Below are 19,860 nucleotides of genomic sequence, written 5' to 3' on the forward strand. Positions count from 1 at the left end.
GGGGTCTCGTCCGTACAGCACGACCCCAGAGATGCAAACAGATCTGTCACCAAGGGCTGCGCGATAAGGACCGAACGAGAAGAAAGCAAATAGAAAAGACAAGCCAATTACGATAGATTATCCGGACACCGAACCACATAACACACAACGCCAGGCCGAGCACGAAAGATATAGGTCGTCCGAACAGACAAGGGTATACGAGCTCCCGATGTTGATTTTTCACCCGCAGCTCTGCACGAGTCCCGGAATCACTCGCGGAATTCGGATTGCGACCCTTGTGCAGCGAGTCGACTCTCCAGGTTTCTGCAAACCATATTGTTAGGTTAAAAAACAGGAACAGACAAAGCTCTCCATCACTCACCTGAGTGATTCTTCCTTCGCTAAGAGTTCCTGTCTCTTCTCGTTGATCTCGCGTTGCACACGCAATTCGATCTCGCGAAGCTGATGGAACAAGGCGCGATCAGCAGATGTGAGTGCGCAAAACGCATTCATCGCGTACCTTCTCCTCTTCCCTGCGGAGCTGCTCTTCCTTGAGCCGTACACTTTGGGTAGCCAGCTCCTCTGGCAGAATTGAGGAGTCCCTGTAATGACCGGTCTGAGCCGTCTGACCATTGTCTTTCGGATCGATGACGTACTGTGTATCCGAGTTGACGGTCCGGGAAAGCTTCTCGGTACGGTAGGTCTCGTAAAGAACGTCGTGGGTCAAGGCCTTCAGGTCAGCCAAGTGTGTGCTGCAGCCGTTCGTCAGTACTACCCTGCAAAATTGATATTTCTGCTGACTTCAAGAGTGCACCCCGCAAGCGGCTGAAGTCAGAGTGCTTCGGGTTGTCAACCTCGACGATACCCCAAGGGTATATCCGAGCGCGGACGAGCTGGCCTTCGAGCTCAACTTCCTCCTCAGAACCGACAATCGAGAATGGCATCATAGCCTGCGAGAGCACTCTGTGAGTCGCCTTTCATCATCACCGAGGAAATTGGACAAACGCGAAGCTCGCTGTTGTCCTGGATGGTCTCCTCATCGTCTTCCTCGATGTCGTAGGGGAAGTTATAAACAGGGATATCGTAGTACTCGATATCCTCCATGATCTGTGTAGACCACCGGTCAAAATCACAGTAGCCTAGAACAACGAGCGCGCTTACCCTTTTCTTGAAGCCCCGCAGCTCGCTGGGCGTCAGAGAATCAGCCTTCCCAATGACCGGGATGACGTTCACACGGGGCGAGAGACGGCGCATCAGCTCGATGTCCATTTCCCTCAGACTTCGAACAATGTCAGATGCACTGGTCACGTCGACCAGAGATGCGAGACTTACGCATGGCCTGTAGGAGGGATGAAGTAGAGCAGAGCATGCACCCTGTTGTCGCGGAAACGCGGGTTACGCTTGATACGCGACTCCTCGGCCAGGATGTCATCGTATTGGCGTTCGAGGTGGCCCACGATCTCCTGGAATCTGTCAGAAACAGCATCTATATCAGCTGTGTTCGTGTCTATGGCGCCCAACATGGTGCCTCACGCGAACTCGTTGTCGATGTTGTCACCAAAGCCGGGCGTGTCCACGATGGTGAGGGCAATGCGGACGCCGTCCTCCTCCAGTTCTGCAGCTGCGCTGAGCATGCGCATAGGGAGGCGCAGAGCGGTGCACGTACCGACGTTGACGGGTTTGATCCTGATGCCCTCCTCGACGTGCGCCGAGTCCGGGCTGTCCGACACCTTGTGGGGGAGGACTTCGGACTCGCAGAGTGTGTTCACGAAGGTCGTACGTCCAGTACCAGAGGCACCTGCAACAACAACAGCGAAGCAACGGCGAGAGTGCAGCGCGTAGTTGCGTTGTCGGGCACGCGTCAATGTGAGCGTTGGCACGGGAAGCGGGTTGTGGGGGCGAAACTACTGACCGACGACCATGACGGTGAACTGGACACCCTTCTTGACCTTGTTTCCTCTGCGTCTGCCGGCGAAAGACATGGTGTGCGAAGCGTTCTGTGTGTCGGGGTCAACTGTTTTCGGCGTTGGCGTCGTTGCACGACGGGGTGAAGTTTGGAACTTGAAACTCCGCTTCCACAACGGGCGGTCATTCGGTGGCGGGCGCTTCCTCTATTCTCGTCCGCCATTCGTCCGCCTTGTCTGCGAGTCTGTTCCTCATTGTTCGGAGTCTTGGAGGTTGTCTACCTCGGGACCATATCAGCGTGTTCCCACCGCGACGGGAGCGTATGGTCACTTTGCTGCAAGCCGCTTGCAGTGCTGCGACATTCCGACGGCCAGTTATTCGCATACGAGAATTCAGGACCTGCCATGCTCTTCACGCTACTGCTGACGCGTCTGACGCGACAAAAGACACGAAACCCAGGAAGAAACGAGTTTTAACCAAGAAGAATCTCGCAGAACTACCAAAGGCGCGTCTGCTAGATGATGGGACATTAGCTGCTCCGCTTGGCAAATGGCATGGAGGTCTGCCTAGTTTCGCACGTGTGTCTGCACAGGATATTCTCGTAGCCTCCGCATGTGCGCATATTTGTTGACATTCATTGTACTTGTAATCTAACAGACATGTATCATTGTATACTTATTGAACCAGCGAATGAGAATGTCGTACTGTCCGGAGACGTTTCATCCCAGTGCGATGGCGCTGACCCCGTTCTCAAAACTCCTCGTAAGGGCAAACAGACGAAGAAAAGCACTGTGAAAGGACCTAGCGTGATTGAAAGCGCGATTGAAAATACTCCTGCCGAAATCGATTCAACACTCAAACCTCGACGGAGACGGAAACGCAAGGTCGTACCGGCCATTGAGGAACCTGCAGATATTGCTGGAACGGGTGCGGCTATGGAACCGTCTCCACTTCAGCCCAAAAATCGGCTTGCGTCTGGGATCCTCGATAACCTCGCGCGATTCCCCCATTGCATTCTCCTAACTCGCGTGGGTCAATTCTATGAGGTAATGCAAAGTATGCTTGCTCTTACGGCGTGAGTTCGTAATTAAACCGGATTTTGCAGTCATACTTCGACCAAGCCCAAGAGGTAGCTCACTTGCTTAATATCAAGCTAACGCAGCGAACGTGGAATGGCCAGCGCGTCTGGATGTGCGGCTTCCCTCTGATGCACCTCGACAAGTACCTGAAAATTCTGGTGCAGAATCACAAGCGCTTCGTCGCACTGTGCGAGGAATTTCCCCGGTCCCCGCACCTGGGTCCAAAGGGCGGCTTTGACAGACGTGTAGTCCGCATCGTGACGCCGGGCACGCTCATTGACGAGCCATTCCTGAACCCATATGAGAATAACTATCTTCTCGCGATCGTAGACCCCGAGTCGCCAGCTCAGCAGGGGCCAGAGTCTGCGACTGATCGCCTTGGCCTTGCCTGGACAGATGTCTCCACTGGAGAGCTGTTCACCAAAACCATTCCAATTGGAAGTCTTCGTGATGAACTAGCTCGAATAAGTCCTCGAGAGGTTGTTCTCGATGAGGGCAGCAATAAAGATCGCTCGCACCCTGTATACCAAGCAACCATGGAAGAGGACTGCTTTGTATCATTCTACTCTCCTTCCACCGATGCGATACAATATACGCCGACTCTCGTCTCAAGCATTGACACGGGCACTGACGATGTGACAGCTCCATCCGAGCAGAGTGGTATAGCGCTTTCAAACCTGGAGAACGACGCCATTACGTTGCTCACTGCCTTCATGCAAGCCAATCTCCTCGAGCATATGCCCCGTCTTTCCTTGCCGAGTCGAGAAAGTACCAAAGGACGGATGCAAATTGACGCACACACTATCAAGGCGCTCGAGATTCGGGAAGGGTACAGCGATGGGGGCTCCACGGGAAGTCTGATCAGTGCGATCAAACGCACTGTTACCAGTAGTGGAACCCGCCTTCTAGTTCGCTGGCTATGTAAGTAGGAATGCTTGGACCTTCCCGGCGTCCTCACTGACTTATCATTGCCAGGCTCTCCGAGTACATCACTCGAGGAGATCAATGCGCGCCAATCTCTTGTGGCCTTCTTTTATGCACGGCCTCATCTTCGCGATGACCTGTTACAGTCGCTGAGAGAGCTCGACGATGCTTCTCGTATCGTGCAAAAATTCCTGCTCGGGCGTGGTCAGCCAAGTGACTTGGCTGCCATCTCAAGCACGATTCGTATCTGGGAATCGATCAAGAAGCAAATTGAATTTGAGAAGATCATGGAGAAAACACATCGGGAGCTCAAGCCTCAAGAGTGGGAGAGTGTTGAAGCGTTGCTGCACGGGATGTATCACCTTGAATCGCTTTCGGAAAGGATCGAGGGCGCTATCAATGCCGCAAACATTCGGGAACTATCTACGCCGAGTGATCCCATTCCAGACAATGACGAGGCTTCCGACTCCGATTCCGATCCAAAGACTCTCCTATCTACATCTGCTCCTGTCATCAACACGAACAATGCATTCGGTGGCTACAAGTGGCAAATCAGGCGTGGGTCAGTGAAGGAAGTCTTTTCCCCTGCAATGTCGTGCTTGACTGCCCTGCAGATTTTCTGCAGACCTTGATGAACTCCACAACACGTTTGAGAAAATTCTTGAGCGCAAGCAGCTACTTGAACAACAACTCCAGTCAACTTACAGTATAGTGGATTCGATTCGGCACACCTATATTGGGCACTCACGCGCGGGTCATCAGATGCTCCATCTCTTTCTCTTCGGTCGTCTCCTGGTCAAGGCATGCATGTGCATGTGGCAAAAGGAAAACGGGACTCATCGAGGCTCACCGCCTCATCTCATTTCATTCCACTATCTACAAGCAGTTCGACAAACACTTTCTTCTACCAAGTGAGTGTAGTCACTGTATCCTGTGCGGCAAGAAATTCTCACTTCCCATTGTCCGTAGGAGTGGTCTCAACTGGGAGCACAGTTCATTGAGACTATCACTGCCATACAAAGAGCCGAGAAAGCTGCTTTTGAAGCCCTTCGTGACGAGGCAAGCGCACGTTATATACCTTTTGTATCACTTCTGATAACAGGTCTTGTGTAACTTAGGTCATTGCACACTCCGGCCAATTGCGGCGTAACGCCCGTATACTGGATGAGCTAGACGTTACAATTTCGTACGCCAATCTGGCGGTTGACATGAACCTCGTGCGACCGCATCTGACAGACAGGTATAGCTATAAACATCCATGCTATGAGTACTCACAATCCCTACAGTTCCATATACCGCGTAGTCAATGGTCGACATCCAACTGTGGAGCTTGGCTTGCTCCGTGCAGGACGAGGCTTCACTCCGAACACGGTGACTCTGACTCCGACCTCATCGTTACATGTCATAACCGGGCCGAATATGGCTGGCAAATCTACCCTCCTGCGCCAAACTGCTCTCATCTCTGTCCTTGCTCAGAGCGGTTCCTTTGTTCCCGCGGACTCGGCCGAACTTGGGGTTGTCGACAGGGTGTTCTCTCGTATAGGAGCGCGAGATGATCTCTTCCGTGATCGAAGCACCTTTATGGTAGAAATGCTGGAGACAAACGAGATCCTCCGGAGAGCTACTCCTCGAAGCTTGGTAAGCTTCCCTCGCGTGGTCTTCTCATGACAGGAGTTCATTCAATGCAGGTCATCATGGATGAAGTTGGCAGGGGGACGACCGTTGATGATGGACTGGCCATCGCCTTCGCCGCAGTGCACCACTTAGTCACGGTCAACAAATGTCGCGCTCTATTCGCGACACATTTTCATGAGCTTGCGGACATGCTAGGATGTACGGGACATCAGGGGCAAGGTCCATTCTCAGGGGTGAGCTTCTTCTGCACTGACGTTGATGAGACCGAGGTGAGGGAGTCTGTCATACCTCATTGGCTAGTTTTCATTTTGTCTCAGGACGGTTACTTTGCGTACTCGCATCGCTTGCAGCCTGGTGTCAACCGCAATAGCCATGGTCTGAAAGTTGCCCAGTTGTCAGGCATGCCGGAGTCGGCTATGGCAGTAGCGAACACAGCGCTGTCATGGCTTAAGAAGCGGAGAACGAGCCAAGACAGCGCCCAGGTCTTGCGAGCTTTGGGACAATCGCTAGCGTCTCCAAAGTCAATTGCATCCACCTCTTAGATACTACGAGTCATCCCTAATGACGATACTTAGCTAAACCCGCTGTAAGCGATATGCGAGCTTGAAGCATGTATAGTACCTAATTACACAGGTATACGACTTGCGCGCTTGATCTTGACATAGTTTAGTAGCCTACATATTTCGGCAATCACGGAGATCTGGCTCGTTCCAACAGTTCAGACACAGGGGTAGTCATCGGCATGCACAACGCTTTCGCGCAAATGCCTTTGCAAAAAATTATGAGTTGCTCCAGCTGTAGCAGTGGCATCAAGCGCTCCCGGATAGAATATGCATTTCTTCAGGTTTGTGGGTACTTGCATACTGTCGAACAGGGGAGCATATAGTGACTTGTTGTAGAGCTTGAGAATATGTAGCGACTTATTGTACTCGGCTACTAAGACGCGGGTCAATGCAAACGCTGGAGAATTCCGCAACCGATGCAGTTGAGGAAGACGGAAACATTCAGCAAGTCATCCGAATCGACGAAGAGAGTTTGCAGTGCTCGAAATAGCTGGATGTCGAAGGACCTAGTGTTGGCCTCCGGCCACAGTGACTGGTAGTCGCGATCCAGGCATCGGGTGGCAGTGCCAGTGTAGGTCAATTGCGCTACACGAAATCCATTGCTGGCTTATATATGACTTTGCAAGTCTTGCAGGACGCGAGGAGACTATGAGTCTTACGGTGACGAGACTAGCAATGGCTGCATATCGATGTGCCTACTTCGGGTGCAGCGACGAGCCGATCCATCAATAATTTCTCCTAAGTTTCGTAAGGCGGGTATTGGTACGGCTTTGAAGATAACACACCAGTTACTAGTCAGACTCTAAGTAACCGTGATCGGTTCGTTGTACATAGCGCGAGATACGCGATCGACTTGACGCCACATTGAGATCTCTAGGAACGTAACCGATCGCTTGGGCTGATTGCAATCACGTGCGCGCGACAATTTCAGTCTGCATAATTGGCCAGAGTCAAGTCCCTCGACTTAGGCACTTTTTGTCTTTCGGACTGCAGGACCATCTCTAGAGTGCACATCTGTCTGCTGGTGGCGACCCCCACAGCCACAATGGGCAGCAATACTCTCTTACGGAGGTGTACTATATTATCTAGACGACATCTCAGGACGTCCGGAGAGAGAACACTTGCTACTCATGCCCCGCTTCCGGAGAAGGACTGCTCGTCCATCACGCCCCCATATACTCACCTGCAGGAGAAGCTGGCTCTTGTCCGACAAATTCTTGGAAATAGGCCTCTGACGTTCGCAGAGAAGATTCTCTACAGTCACATCACGGATCCCGAACGGAGTCTCGCCGATGGTCGACTCAATCGTGGGGAGACCTATCTCCAGCTGAGCCCGGAGAGGGTAGCTATGCAGGATGCATCTGCACAGTGCGTCGAGCTTAATGGGCTATGTTTGCATGAGGGTTCTCACCAAAAGGCTTACTGGTGTATAGAATGGCATTGTAAGTCATATTGCAGCACGTCCTTGCATGTGATTGACTAGACACTAGGCTGCAGTTCATGAGTGCCGGGATGACAAGCTGTGCTGTACCAACCAGCATTCATTGTGACCACCTTATCCAGGCTATTGATGGCGCGGAAGCAGACCTCAAGGTGATAATTACTACAGCGACATGCATACCACCTGCCCTAACAGCGCGACATTAGCGGTCCATCGTGTCAAACCAAGAAGTGTTTGACTTCCTGGAAAGCGCGGCGCGCAAGTATGGTATTGAGTTTTGGAGACCCGGCTCCGGCATTATCCACCAGATTGTGCTGGAGAACTACGCTGCTCCGGGAATGCTAATGTACGCTTCCCCATTCCTGCTGCCATTCTTCTGCCATTCTGAGACGCAATACCGTTGCTGACTTCATTAGGCTTGGGACAGGTAGCTTGGGACAACTAATCACAACTCAGTCCGGGCACTCATTGATATACTTCAGACTCGCACACGCCAAATGCAGGTGGACTCGGCATGCTTGCCATCGGAGTGGGTGGTGCGGACGCTGTTGACGCTATGACTGGAACGCCTTGGGAGCTGAAGGCCCCTAACATTGTTGGTACGTCATTCGTCACGCGGACAATAACCAGTCTTCTGAACGCGTAACGTAGGTGTACACCTCACGGGCAAGTTTTCCGGCTGGGCAACACCGAAGGACCTGATTCTGCACTTGGCTGGGAAACTGACCGTCCGAGTAAGCGTATCACGATGTGTCAGTCGCGATACGTTAACGAACGGTATTGTAGGGTGGTACTGGCCGAATCCTGGAGTATTTTGGGTCCGGCGTGTTCAATCAGTCATGCACAGGTTCGCTGCCGCTTGTATTCTCACAGAGTCAGACACTCATTTCGCGTTTTTTAGGTTTAGCCACCGTGGCCAACATGGGCGCAGAAGTCGGAGCAACAACGTCCACGTTCCCTTACACACCCGGCATGCGTGCCTACCTCATCGCAACCGGGCGCGCTCCAGTAGCGCGCGCTGCTGACGAAGCAGCTTCTGCGGGATTCCTCCGTGCTGACGAGGGTGCGGAATACGACGAGGTCATCGAAATTGTCAGTTGCCGATTCTGGTTCTGGCGCTTGCACCAGTGAATCGAGACTAATGGCTTTGACAGAACCTGTCTGAGCTGGAGCCGAGTATTAACGGACCCTTCACTCCTGACCTTGCAACTCCTGTGTCAAAGTTCGGGTCAACTGTGAAGGAGAACGGCTGGAAGGATGAACTCTCGGCTGCACTCATCGGCTCGTGCACCAACAGCTCATATGAGGACATGGTGTGTGATTATACTGCCTCATTTTTACGGTCTTAGTGATAATAGCCACGCCTAGACAAGCGTAGCTGACCTCGCCAGGCAGGCGAAGGAGGCAGGGTTGACGGTCAAGGTAGCATCTTCCTTGACTTAATCTACACACATGCTGATATTTTGATAGGTTCCTTTCCTTTGCACACCTGGATCTGAACAGATCCGGGCGACCATGGAGCGCGATGGCGTGACCGGCGCATTGCAAGACGTCGGTGCTGTTGTACTAGCGAACGCATGTGGACCATGCATCGGCCAGGTTCGTATCATCCTCAGGGGTCGCAGACATATGATTCAGCGGTATTGTAGTGGAAACGCGAGGAAAAGAAGAACGAAGAGAACGGTCGGTCATTAGGTTGTGCGCCATGCACCATCTCTAACATAATTCTCTGCAGCTATTCTGACTTCATTTAACCGGTGAGATTGCGGGCAATCGTGTGCCAGAACAGGTTCTGATCTCTCTCCAGGAACTTCAAGTCTCGCAACGACGGCAACAGACTCACGATGAACTTCCTCGCCTCACCTACTATTGTCACGGCCATGGCATTCTCCGGCGAGCTTTCGTTCAACCCAATGACGGATAGCATTCCCACGCCCTCTGGAAAGCCGTTCAAGTTCGCGCCCCCCTCAGGACAGGACCTCCCCTCGGCAGGATTCACACCCGGACAGACCACATTCTACCCGAGCCCAACGCCGAAGCCCCAGCCGGACACGGAGGTTGTCATCCGGAACAACTCACAGCGGCTCGAGCTCCTTGAACCGTTCCCCAGTCCTTTCGGCGAAGGTAGCGCGAACAACAGGGGCTTGGAGCTACCGCGTTTGAAGGTGCTCATGAGGGTTCGAGGGAAATGTACCACGGATCACATTTCTGCTGCGGTAAGTGCCAGTGATTTTATCGCTACGCACACGTCCTAAGAAACTATATTTAGGGCCCATGGCTCAAGTACAAGGGACATTTGACCAACATCTCAGAGAATCTTCGTAGGTTCTTCCTGGTCCTCTCACGATTGATTGCCTTGCTGACAAGTTGAATTCGATGTCCAGTGATCACGGTACGACCAAATCTCATTCACTTACCTTGCATGAGCTCACGCTTCCGCCATAGGCCACGAACGACGAAGGGGGAGACGTCAATGTAGCATTTGATCACGACCACACGTCTTCCGAGAGCGAGACAGACACGATCCCTAACGTCGCAAAGCGCTTCAAAGCTCGCAAGCAGCCGTGGGCACTGATCGTTGACGAGAACTACGGCGAAGGTAGTGCGCGTGAGCATGCAGCTCTCCAGCCTCGCTTCTACGGTGAGTCAAGGCATACGCTGGTGTCCCAACAGCGAATGACCATAATCGCAGGCTGCGCCATGATTGTCGCACGGTCATTTGCGCGAATCCACGAAACAAATCTTAAAGTAAGCAGCATCCCTCGATTCTTGTTGTCGGATTTTTACTGACTTGCGCACCAGAAACAAGGTATTCTGCCTGTATTGTTCACCGACAAAAACGACTACAGCCGCATCGACGCCGGAGACGTCGTTGAGACTGTTGGTCTTACCGATCTGCTTAATGGAGTTTCTGATGCCAGCATCAAACTGCGTGTCACTAAAAGGATTGGCGACGTCTTTGAAGTTGCGACCAAGCACACGATGTCAAGCGACCAGCTCAAATGGCTGCGTGCGGGCTCAGCTCTCAACCACATTCGTTCCCAGATCAATTAAATTGGGTAATTCTTCCTCGATTTAGCAGGGTACCTACACTACGGAAAATGTATAGTAACTACTACAAAGTGCAATCATCTCGAAAATGCTAGCAGAAACAGAGAAGTAATTCCGTCGTGTGCGTTGGTATAACAACGTCGCGTTTCTCTCGACTTCTGTCGCGCCCACGTGACCGCGTCTGCGCACCGTGGAGCTCGAGCATGAGTCGGTCTTACAATCAAGTCTAACTGTCAGTCCACCTTGAATATCGCCCCCAGACCTGCCGCTTACTGAACTAAAGTGAGACATCAGTTCTGTGCCCGTCTTTTACCCGTCTTTCACAATACTAACACATATTGACAGCGTGGCATGGACACCCGGCGGATCTTCACACCAGAATTAATTGCCACCATATGCTCACATCTTTGTGCTAGTGCGGGACGGAGTGACTTGCTGGCATTCTCGAGGACATGTCGGACATTCTACGAGCCAGCAATGGACATCGTTTGGCGTTCCCTGCCCAACCTTGCTCCTCTGATACTCACTATGCCACCCGATGCATGGACAGCGGAACTCAGAACTAACCTTACAAGTTTAGACAATGAAGTGATTGTGCTGGTAGCTCGATTCCCTCCCCTCTCTAACGTAGCTGACCCTCTATTGCCAGTCATTCGTGCGGCCCCTAGTCCCTGCCGATTTCGTCCGCATGCTTCTCTACTGTCCTCGGGTCAAGTCGTTTGGCGGATTTGAGAATCGGCTCAAAGACACAATCAAGAAATTTAATTTAGCTTTTTCTGCGGTGAATGCCCTGGAAGCCTTTCGCCCCGCGTCGTCATTACTTCCAAATGTGGAATATTTGGAATGGGACTACTTCCAATACGCATTCGGAGAATGCGGACTTCCTGCGATACATTTCCTCTTTGGATCCCGATTGCGGACGGTGCACCTTTGGCCTATGGGCGGACCTTGCAACGCAAATAACGTCTATCAAACGCTTCAAAAGCTGACAGCGAAATCCCCAGCGCTCCAGCACTTCTCCTTGTCGTCCTACTCGAAAACTGCAGAACTATGCGAGCTAATGCCCGCCTTGTTGTCCGGATTGCCTCAACTCGTGGACTTCAAAGCTGATATACAGCTCAATGCTGCCGCTCTGCTAAAGCTGGCGTGCTTGCCTGACCTCCGAACAATCAATGTGCAGATTTCTGCTACAACCGATCTAACGGACGTGCTGAATGACTATACCAAAGCCTTTATCGATTCACCATTTCCTGCGTTGAAGGACGTCACGATCACTTTGAACGATCTCTCTCATGTCGCCGACCTCCTACTCCACATTGGCTCCTCCTCCCTCCGCCGTCTAAGCGTTACTCTTGGAACCCATCCTTCGGCCGGGTGTATAAAGACACTGTCCCTGAGTTTAGCAACACTGTACGAAACTTCTTTGCAAGTGCTTATGATCGAGGTTGGGCGGATCCCTGATAATGATTCGGAGGGACACATAGTGCGCCGCGAGGCACTGCAGCCCCTTCTGCGTTTGGAGCATCTGCGAGTACTCGATATCCAGGGCTGCCCGGTGGACCTCGACGACGATTTGCTGCGCGACATGGCGCTTGCTTGGCCAAAATTGGAACGTCTTGAACTGGGGGGTGAACGCGGGTCGTGGGTACCGAATCCGCGTGCGACGCTCCTTGGTCTCATCCCCCTGGCCCAGCACTGCCGTCATCTGCAATACGTCGGGCTCGTGTTCGACACACAGTGTGTGGGTACCGCCGAGGAGTGTGAGCAGCGGCCCGGCGGTGGTGTGCGGAACCGTCTCGTAGAGGAGCTCGGTGTGGGTAACTCAATTATCAAGGACCCAGTGCCCATCGCAAGCTTTTTATCGTCGCTGTTTCCCAATCTATGGTATATTTGTAGATCATGGCCGCACGAAGACGACGCGGAAGAGGACGACGCGGAAGAAGACTTCGAGATGTCGCGTCGGTGGACGCAGTGTGCGCAATTGGCAAGAGAGTTTGCCCGGGTACGCAAGCAGGAACGGAAATGGCAGAAGTCCGCAAGGGCCATAGAGGATGCTCCCCAGTGATGGCACGTGAGTGTCGCCGTTGTGACTGTCAAGTCGGGAATGATTAGCTGAATTCCTGGCATCACTGGATTATTTCATAATCCAGGTTGCATTCCGTACCTCGTGGCTCGAGTGACAGTTCACAGCACAACAATGGAGTATTAGGACCGCCGATACAACACCGTATGTTCTGGCTTTTGTGGCAAGTTTGCCCATACCAACTTGGGAACTCAGGGTGCAAATCAAAGCTCTAAGGCACCGTCTGTCATTCTGGCGACTAGTCAGTGTTACAACTTGCGAACTGAACAACATACGACATGTGCAATCGCGTTACAATCCCTGCAAGGGGCTCGCCAAGTAACATGACACGGTATGTAGACAAAGGAGAAAGCATTCAAATATTATGCCTGGAGTTTGAGACACTAAATTTGTCTACAATGTATGGGAGACAAGAGATACTAGTACTGTAGTTTGCAATTGAACACAATGCATAAACACGTGCGTATGCACACACTAGTCGTCCGCGGAATCCGTTATACAAGTCGTAACATGTCGATGCCGTCCTATTTGTGTCGTCCGCCCGCTACGAAGCACCCTGCCTTCAATGGTGTTACTCAGCCGCCTACGTCCCTGCGGTCGTGATGTCGGAAAACGCCGACGTTCCTTGTTCCCGCCCGCGCGCATACTCTTCCTGGTATCCATACTGTAGGTTCTGACGACGACATGGATTATGTTTCCAACTCCCTTGAGGAGCACCCCCCTAACGCGGCAGTGTAATACACTTGCAGTGGGACGACACTCCCCGGAATTCCAGGGAGTCTTATACACCATCACGTATGCACACACGAATACGCGTCGGATTTCCGGGGCGTTTCACTGACAATGGCGCGCGCCCCATATGCGTGAGTGCCACATGAGAACTCCCCGGGGTGTTTTGTAGCCACTGCGGCGATGCCTAGTGGTGTGTTACGCTTCCTCGGCGCACGAAGCTGCCCGACAGAGGCGATCCATACAGATATAGTCCGTGGGATCAGCCGATAAGTTGGTTGACTGTAAGCAGCCCGTTGACTCGCTAACATCTCGACTCACGGGCAGGGACAATTATCGTCTAACTGTCCGCATGCAATGGCGTCAGGGTTCTGGGACGTCTGTACCCTCGGTTGCTCTTGCCGCTTGATGAGGACAAAGAGGTGATTATTGAGCACTGTACTGACACAGAATCCAGTGTACCCACTGAACGTGATGCTGAACTGATGTTGAAGTCTTCTCGACTATTGCTCAACTTCATATCAGTATTGCCCCTTCGGACTGTCATTCGTTGGCGACAGGGTGGACGGTCAGCAGGTAACGGGCCACAACCAGAAGTCGAGGCGCAACCCTGAAGCTCAGTCAGGGTCTGACTGCGTTAGCTAAGTCTGATCTGGCGTCGTTTCCTTTGCTGAGCCCTCGCAAGCGTCCGCGCGGGCTAGGCGTGTGATCAGGTGTCATTTAGGATGGCGATGTGAACAAGAGAGGAATGGCGGTATACACGGTACATCGAACGAACACACCAATTCCGCCACTACGTGGGCGACAGTGGAACCGGCAGCAGTCACGCACCCGACTGCGGACTAGCGTGTCTTGTGTCTTGTTATATCAAGCTCAAGCTCTAGCTGGTGGGGTCAGAGGTATGTATAGCGCTTGCCGCAGCACGATCTGTTTCCGGTGAATCCGCGAAAACAGGAAGTGCGACGTTATCAGGCTTACCCTTAGCAACACTACGGTGAGCCTGAAGGACAGTAGAGCCGCATAGCGCCTTGCTGACCGGCCATGATTAGGCCATGACGTATCACTATATCCACCGAGACAATCAAGCTCAAGCCTAACAGCAGCTCAAATTGACAGATAGGAACATTGCAGTTGGGGTTGTGCAGACGGTCATTTACGCTCATCAGCCCCATTCGCACAGGTGGCCTATATCTGGCATCCGGGTCTCTGAGCTGTGTTCCAGACTTCTTTCTACTTGGACTACATCATTCAGGTTCTCTGATTATTATAAGCAACCTTTGACACGAACGCTCAAACAGGTGCCTTCATTAAGACTATCAGATAGGCATATTCACATACACTCGCGCAAAGGCGGCGGCAAGTTATACCAGAGCGCAATAGGCAAGGCCGTTTGGTGAGCCATGGCGTTCTCCGGTGATGATTCAGGGATCACGGTCAGTTCAATCTTCGCGAGAGCTTCTCTTCCAGTCAGAAATGGGACGATGGTGACGTTCGTCCTACATTCATCTGCGCTATTGTGACCTACTCACCCTCTAACGCGGGTTTGGAGGAGCGTCAATACGAGCGCGGTTTAATGCCTTTTAATTCACTCAGCAGACTGGGCTCATTCTCAAATTTACGACCCTGGATGCGTAGATTGACGCGGTGACCACGCCAAGTTTAGTGTCCGACCACTCTCGTGGACTACAACAATCCAGGTAATGGGCTGAGTACTACCTATCTAGCCCTGCCGCTAATGTTGCTCTCTACTGCAACCGGTGGAGTTCGGGAACCTCATGCTGATCATGTGGATTTGCTGTTAGACAAGCACTCTATGAAGCTAGTAAGCGTCTCCCGTCGTGGACACCCTGACATAATTTCGCAATTCAACGGAATTGCAACCAGGGTCTGAAGTAGCTCATACGTCCTATAGACTTTATCTCCATTTGATGTGCCATAGCGGGGGAGACGAAGCTAAGAATGTACTGGTTTGAGCGTTACGCCAGATGCGTCTATTCCAGAGGCAGACCCGGTCTCTGTTGAAATCTTATGGAATCATGAGGGGCGATTCGCAGGCATATAAGCCGTCAATGCAGGACCATCTCCTGTCAACGCAGGCTCAGCTCCGACTTAAGGCGTCACTCCTCCAGCAGTCCCCCTCAACCACACCCCCGTGCCCGCTTTTACTCCAACGACATAATGGGTGCACCATCGACTATTGACGAGACTTTCGCCAGCTCCTACTCCCTCCAGGGCCCTGAACTCGAGTTCTTCAAGGCTCAGACCGGCATTCAGGACGAAGAAGAGTTGAAGAAGCATGTTGTGCACGTCCAGCAAGAGGCCTGGAAGGCAATTATTCCGTGCCGAATGTTCTTGTCCTTTGAAGCTCACCTTGATGCATGTAGGTCCACCAATACGGGTGCATCCGCGGCTTCGTCTTCACTAGGTATGGCATCCATGTCAGATTTGAAGTTAGACGCCGATTTTCTCGTGCTATTTAGATTCAAAATCTCGCGCCTTCCTGCATATAAGCAACTTTTGAAACTGGGTAAAGAACGCGAAGGCGCGATTTTCCTTGACGTGGGTTGCTGCTGTAAGTGATGAGTCAATATAGCACGAGGCTTAGCTCATTGCACGCGTTCGTAGTCGGCAACGAGATAAGGAAAGCAGTCTCAGACGGCTTTCCGGGAGAGAATACCATCGGCACCGATTTGCATGGAGGTGGGTCCAAGGCTTACTCTCGCGATCGATCTCCAGGCACTGATCGTCCATCGCAGACTTCTTCGAGCTCGGCAATAAACTATTCAAGAGCGACTTCCCCGGCCATTTCATTCCGGGTGATGCGCTCGACTCCAACTTCCTCAAGACCGTTCCGCCATTCTACTCGGCCCCGGAGACCCCTCGGCCTGACCTGCGCTCCCTGAAGACGCTGACTCCGCTTCTGGGGCACGTCTCGGCGATCAACGCCTCGTCTTTCTTCCACCTCTTCGACGAGCCACAGCAACTCGAGGTCGGGCGTGCTCTCGCGGGGCTGCTTTCGCCCGAGCCTGGTTCGCTCATTTTCGGCGAGCATGCCGGCAGGCCAGTCAAAGGCTACCGCACGGATGGCCTCCCCCGTGACGACGGATCGTACGAGTTCTGCCATTCGCCCGAAACCTGGAAGGAGATGTGGGACGGCGGTGTGTTCGAGAAGGGTACCGTCAAAGCGGATGCATTGCTCGTGGAGGTGAAAAGGCCCGACCGAGTGACCGATGACAACAGAGACGCCGCTCGTTTTTGGGTGATGGCTTGGTCCGTTGTGCGCCTCTGACGCCACCTTCCCCGGATATGATTCTTGATGTTTGTGCTCATTATAAATCACGAGTTTCTTTATTGTTGTGACCTGTCAGTATCGAATTAGCGATAAGTGCGGGAAATGCGAACTCCACCAGTATAATGTCCCAGAAACTTTGCCCCTCTGAATGTCAACTGCCACGACAAAGTAAGGACTACTCTTGTAGGGTATTAAAAGGCTGTACATATTATCGAGAGTTCCAGTGTGCATGTCTATTGATATCACCACAAGGCTTCGACGTCTTTCCATCCTCGCTCTCGCTGCTCCCAATATCCTCCCGCATATACCCACTCGTCTCCAACCTGCTTGAACCAGCGTGGTTGCCGATCTTCCCCCCGCCGCCGCCTCTCCCGCTGGGCTTCTTCTATCCGCTTCTTTTCCTCCTCGGCGCTATCGAGGTCACCTTCCTCCAAGGCCCGAACATCAGTCCGATGCCGCGAGTCTGTGAGCGGAAGACGACCTTCCACATCTGGCGTCACCTCATTCAGCGTGATGCCGAATGAGGTGAAGCCGTAGTAATCTGGGGCGTTCTTGGGGAAGGGTATCATTCGCCAAAGGACTTGGAGGTACGACGAGTCGAGTTTCCGTGCCATTTGCTCGTCCCACTTGCCCTCCAACTGTGCCTTTGTCTCGCCTGATGCGGAAACAACTGTTCCCGCGACCATATTGACAGGTCCCCAGTAGCCACCCTCTTTGAAGTCAAGGGTGCAGCGACCGCCAGCTGTCGTGTTTTCGATCACCATCTTGCCACAATGTTCTAGGTATTTTGTGCCCATCATCAAGTTCCGCATGAATGACGACGGTCTAGTCCTGCGCCTCTGTGATTAGTTATGGTCAAACGACAACGTACTGAGTCCCAACCATTGATAGTGTTGGTCACCAATCTTGAGATGTATGGTGCCCTGGGGTATGATCTCTAAGCTCTTGCCTGAGCGCATATATCAGCCCTCTGTACACATCTTGACGGTATACACCATCATACCCCAGAACTTGGTCTTTCCACTAGATGTCGCCCAGAGTTCCCAGCCTTCGCCCTCCGCATGATACGCGAGAATGACGGGATTGTGGGACACCTTCTCCGAAATGAACTTCATCCTTGGATCCTCGAAGGTCTCTGCCAGCATTGGATTACTGACAATGATGAGTTAGAAGCTACAAGACAGACAAGATATACTGTACGTACAACCCCTTTCGGCCCGTCCGATACTTCGTATTTGCATATGTCGACACAGCAAATGCTGCTACGAAGCACATTCGATCTACTGGGTCTTGTGCGTTGGCAGCTTGAGACAGTAGCTGATAGTACTCGAGCTCCTCGGCCATTTTCTGCAAGAGCGTTAGGGGTTCGTTGAACGAGACAGGCATTGCCACTTGTGACAAGTCCTAGACCGCGTGAGACGCAAGCGAACTCCCCCATAGCGAGGATGCACACCTTTCCAACGTTCTTCTTCAGCACTTGGAAGAGACTCCCTTCATCGCCTACTATTGGAGAGGGTAATTGTGTACGTCTAGCGATCGGTTTCTGCTCTTTCGTAAAGGGTTCTGGGCTTGTCGGTGCACTATCTGCGTGTTCAGACTTGTCGGAAGTGTCTTCAAGTTCCGAGTCGGCGTCCGTATCCACGTCTGTCTCCGCGCTGGCTTCTGCGCTAGAGCCCGTGTCCACTTGGCTGTCAACATGACTCGGCTTCCTCTCTAGGGTGCCCTTGGATTCGTCACCAGGTGACGCATCCGCATGATCCACTACGTATTCCTCAGCTCCGTCGCCTTCTGGAGCATCAAACCAGACACTGTTGCTGCCACCGCTGTTCGAGCTCATCATAGACGAGCGCGCTAATTTCTGGCTGGGGCTAGTGGGTGTGCGTTCGCCATCTTCCTCCGCAGTGGTGGAAAGCCCGCCTGGATGTGCAACAGAAGATTGGGAATCTATTGAAGACTGCGGCTGTATGGATTTGGACAGTGCCGCGTGCTGATTCTTTAATGCGTCCAGAATGGCTTGAGCGCGCTCATACCCAGCTCCGGGAGATAGACTACTGTCGATTGATCTAGTATCTATTGAGACTTCGCTCGCAGAATGGTTACTGTGGGTAGGCGCAGCTGGAATACGGATTGGTTAGAGGCGCAAGCGCAATTCAAGAGGCAGACACACCCTTCTTGAAAAGACCTAGAACATGGTCCTTCCGATCTTTCTTGTCCCCGCCAGGCCCTGAACGCGTGGAGTTGCTCCTCTGCTTAGCATCCTCTTCCCGCAAGGCAGATATCGCGCCCTGGAGTTCTGTGATGGTCTGAATACGCGTTGAGAATTCGCTAAGCATACACGCAACGAAACTGACATTTCCAATCTCGTCCACAAGCACGCCCACTCTGCTGTACTGCCCTCCACGGGGTGTAGTCCTCGTGAGCGTGGACCGCCGCCCAAGCGACGCCGCGCCGGGCACCTCGCGCACAATAAACCTCCTGCGAAGCCATTCACGCATTGCTTACCGCTGCCAACGCGTGCAAGACTCACCGGAACGCTGCCATCCACACGTTGAAGTCATCCGCGCTGAGACACTTGATGTGGAATGTCGCCTTATTAGAGTCGATATGAATGTCTCTCCGTCCGGGCGTGCTTGATATTGCTGCCTGTGGAAGGAAGATTTGGTCGCGGCTCAGTTGCCCGGGTTCGAGGGAGTACGACAGCCATCCTGACTGCTGCAGAGTAAAGTACCGGCGCGCAAAGCCTTACGTGGGACGCGATGGAATATGAGACCAGGTCGGGAAGTACTGGCGCAAACTCACCCTGCATTTTCTTCCTTCTCTTCTTGAGAACCCATCCCTGGCATATAATCTGTGCCTGGCTGATAGGAGGCATGGATAGCGGTCTCGAAGGCGCGTAATGCTGCATTCCGGGGCCAAGTAATCGACCACTGTGGATGTCTTAGTTGAAGAGATGCTTTTAGGATCAAGGATGCCCTGGACACGCTGACACCTGCGCAGCGGAAGGCTGTTTTGGCAGCACTGAGCGCAGCTATAAGGACTGCATTCAACTTCGGCCCTGAGCCAAGTAGCAACGAGAGAAGAGCCAAGGCCGTTCGGCTGCGGCTCCGCGTCAAGAAGTCGATGACCTCAGTACGGCAGTGTACGCGGGTTCTCTGAGAAACACAGATTTGGGCAACTGA

General features: G+C 52.6%; 7 protein-coding genes across 7 annotated transcripts; 5 read left to right on the forward strand and 2 right to left on the reverse strand.

Moving 5' to 3' along the window:
* Nucleotides 1–248: 248 nt before the first annotated feature.
* POSPLADRAFT_1129092 (hypothetical protein) lies at nucleotides 249–1,961 on the reverse strand (the record flags this gene model as incomplete). Its single annotated transcript, XM_024483808.1, has 11 exons — nucleotides 249–303; nucleotides 362–432; nucleotides 485–581; nucleotides 636–731; nucleotides 781–929; nucleotides 985–1,086; nucleotides 1,141–1,258; nucleotides 1,312–1,449; nucleotides 1,513–1,594; nucleotides 1,646–1,777; nucleotides 1,892–1,961. The coding sequence occupies 11 exons, from the start codon at nucleotides 1,959–1,961 to the stop codon at nucleotides 249–251; spliced, it is 1,110 nt and encodes a 369-aa protein (XP_024344508.1).
* An 858-nt stretch (nucleotides 1,962–2,819) lies between these two features.
* Nucleotides 2,820–6,064, forward strand: POSPLADRAFT_1129366 (hypothetical protein; the record flags this gene model as incomplete). Its single annotated transcript, XM_024483834.1, has 10 exons — nucleotides 2,820–2,930; nucleotides 2,990–3,884; nucleotides 3,939–4,449; nucleotides 4,502–4,593; nucleotides 4,650–4,798; nucleotides 4,857–4,970; nucleotides 5,006–5,127; nucleotides 5,174–5,525; nucleotides 5,576–5,791; nucleotides 5,840–6,064. 10 exons carry the CDS (start codon nucleotides 2,820–2,822, stop codon nucleotides 6,062–6,064), a joined length of 2,787 nt encoding a protein of 928 aa, XP_024344509.1.
* A 1,066-nt stretch (nucleotides 6,065–7,130) lies between these two features.
* POSPLADRAFT_1176630 (hypothetical protein) lies at nucleotides 7,131–10,694 on the forward strand (the record flags this gene model as incomplete). Its single annotated transcript, XM_024488435.1, has 18 exons — nucleotides 7,131–7,453; nucleotides 7,576–7,678; nucleotides 7,733–7,872; nucleotides 7,943–7,953; nucleotides 8,009–8,125; nucleotides 8,178–8,260; nucleotides 8,313–8,373; nucleotides 8,428–8,618; nucleotides 8,681–8,839; nucleotides 8,895–8,948; nucleotides 8,997–9,125; nucleotides 9,176–9,209; nucleotides 9,262–9,283; nucleotides 9,334–9,742; nucleotides 9,796–9,861; nucleotides 9,972–10,167; nucleotides 10,219–10,274; nucleotides 10,329–10,694. The coding sequence occupies 18 exons, from the start codon at nucleotides 7,131–7,133 to the stop codon at nucleotides 10,578–10,580; spliced, it is 2,406 nt and encodes an 801-aa protein (XP_024344510.1). The 3' UTR covers nucleotides 10,581–10,694.
* A 121-nt stretch (nucleotides 10,695–10,815) lies between these two features.
* POSPLADRAFT_1038139 (hypothetical protein) lies at nucleotides 10,816–11,718 on the forward strand (the record flags this gene model as incomplete). Its single annotated transcript, XM_024477338.1, has 3 exons — nucleotides 10,816–10,859; nucleotides 10,923–11,177; nucleotides 11,227–11,718. Coding segments are annotated over exons 2-3 (613 nt in total), but the record flags the coding sequence as incomplete, so codon positions are not given.
* Nucleotides 11,719–12,012: 294 nt separating this feature from the next.
* On the forward strand, nucleotides 12,013–13,131 carry POSPLADRAFT_1068602 (hypothetical protein; the record flags this gene model as incomplete). Its single annotated transcript, XM_024482309.1, has 2 exons — nucleotides 12,013–12,648; nucleotides 12,728–13,131. One exon carries the CDS (start codon nucleotides 12,013–12,015, stop codon nucleotides 12,640–12,642), a length of 630 nt encoding a protein of 209 aa, XP_024344512.1. The 3' UTR covers nucleotides 12,643–12,648; nucleotides 12,728–13,131.
* A 2,436-nt stretch (nucleotides 13,132–15,567) lies between these two features.
* Nucleotides 15,568–16,678, forward strand: POSPLADRAFT_1129687 (hypothetical protein; the record flags this gene model as incomplete). The annotated part of the gene is made up of 4 exons (XM_024483867.1): nucleotides 15,568–15,769; nucleotides 15,815–15,961; nucleotides 16,015–16,089; nucleotides 16,146–16,678. 4 exons carry the CDS (start codon nucleotides 15,568–15,570, stop codon nucleotides 16,676–16,678), a joined length of 957 nt encoding a protein of 318 aa, XP_024344513.1.
* A 245-nt stretch (nucleotides 16,679–16,923) lies between these two features.
* On the reverse strand, nucleotides 16,924–19,553 carry POSPLADRAFT_1128711 (hypothetical protein; the record flags this gene model as incomplete). Its single annotated transcript, XM_024483763.1, has 10 exons — nucleotides 16,924–17,512; nucleotides 17,564–17,630; nucleotides 17,685–17,833; nucleotides 17,886–18,085; nucleotides 18,135–18,227; nucleotides 18,324–18,796; nucleotides 18,849–18,984; nucleotides 19,033–19,153; nucleotides 19,209–19,422; nucleotides 19,481–19,553. The coding sequence occupies 10 exons, from the start codon at nucleotides 19,551–19,553 to the stop codon at nucleotides 16,924–16,926; spliced, it is 2,115 nt and encodes a 704-aa protein (XP_024344514.1).
* Between the last annotated feature and the right edge of the window lie 307 nt (nucleotides 19,554–19,860).

The sequence above is a fragment of the Postia placenta genome (genome assembly GCF_002117355.1).
Source record: "Postia placenta MAD-698-R-SB12 unplaced genomic scaffold POSPLAscaffold_1, whole genome shotgun sequence".
Taxonomy (NCBI): Eukaryota; Fungi; Basidiomycota; class Agaricomycetes; order Polyporales; family Adustoporiaceae; genus Rhodonia; species Rhodonia placenta.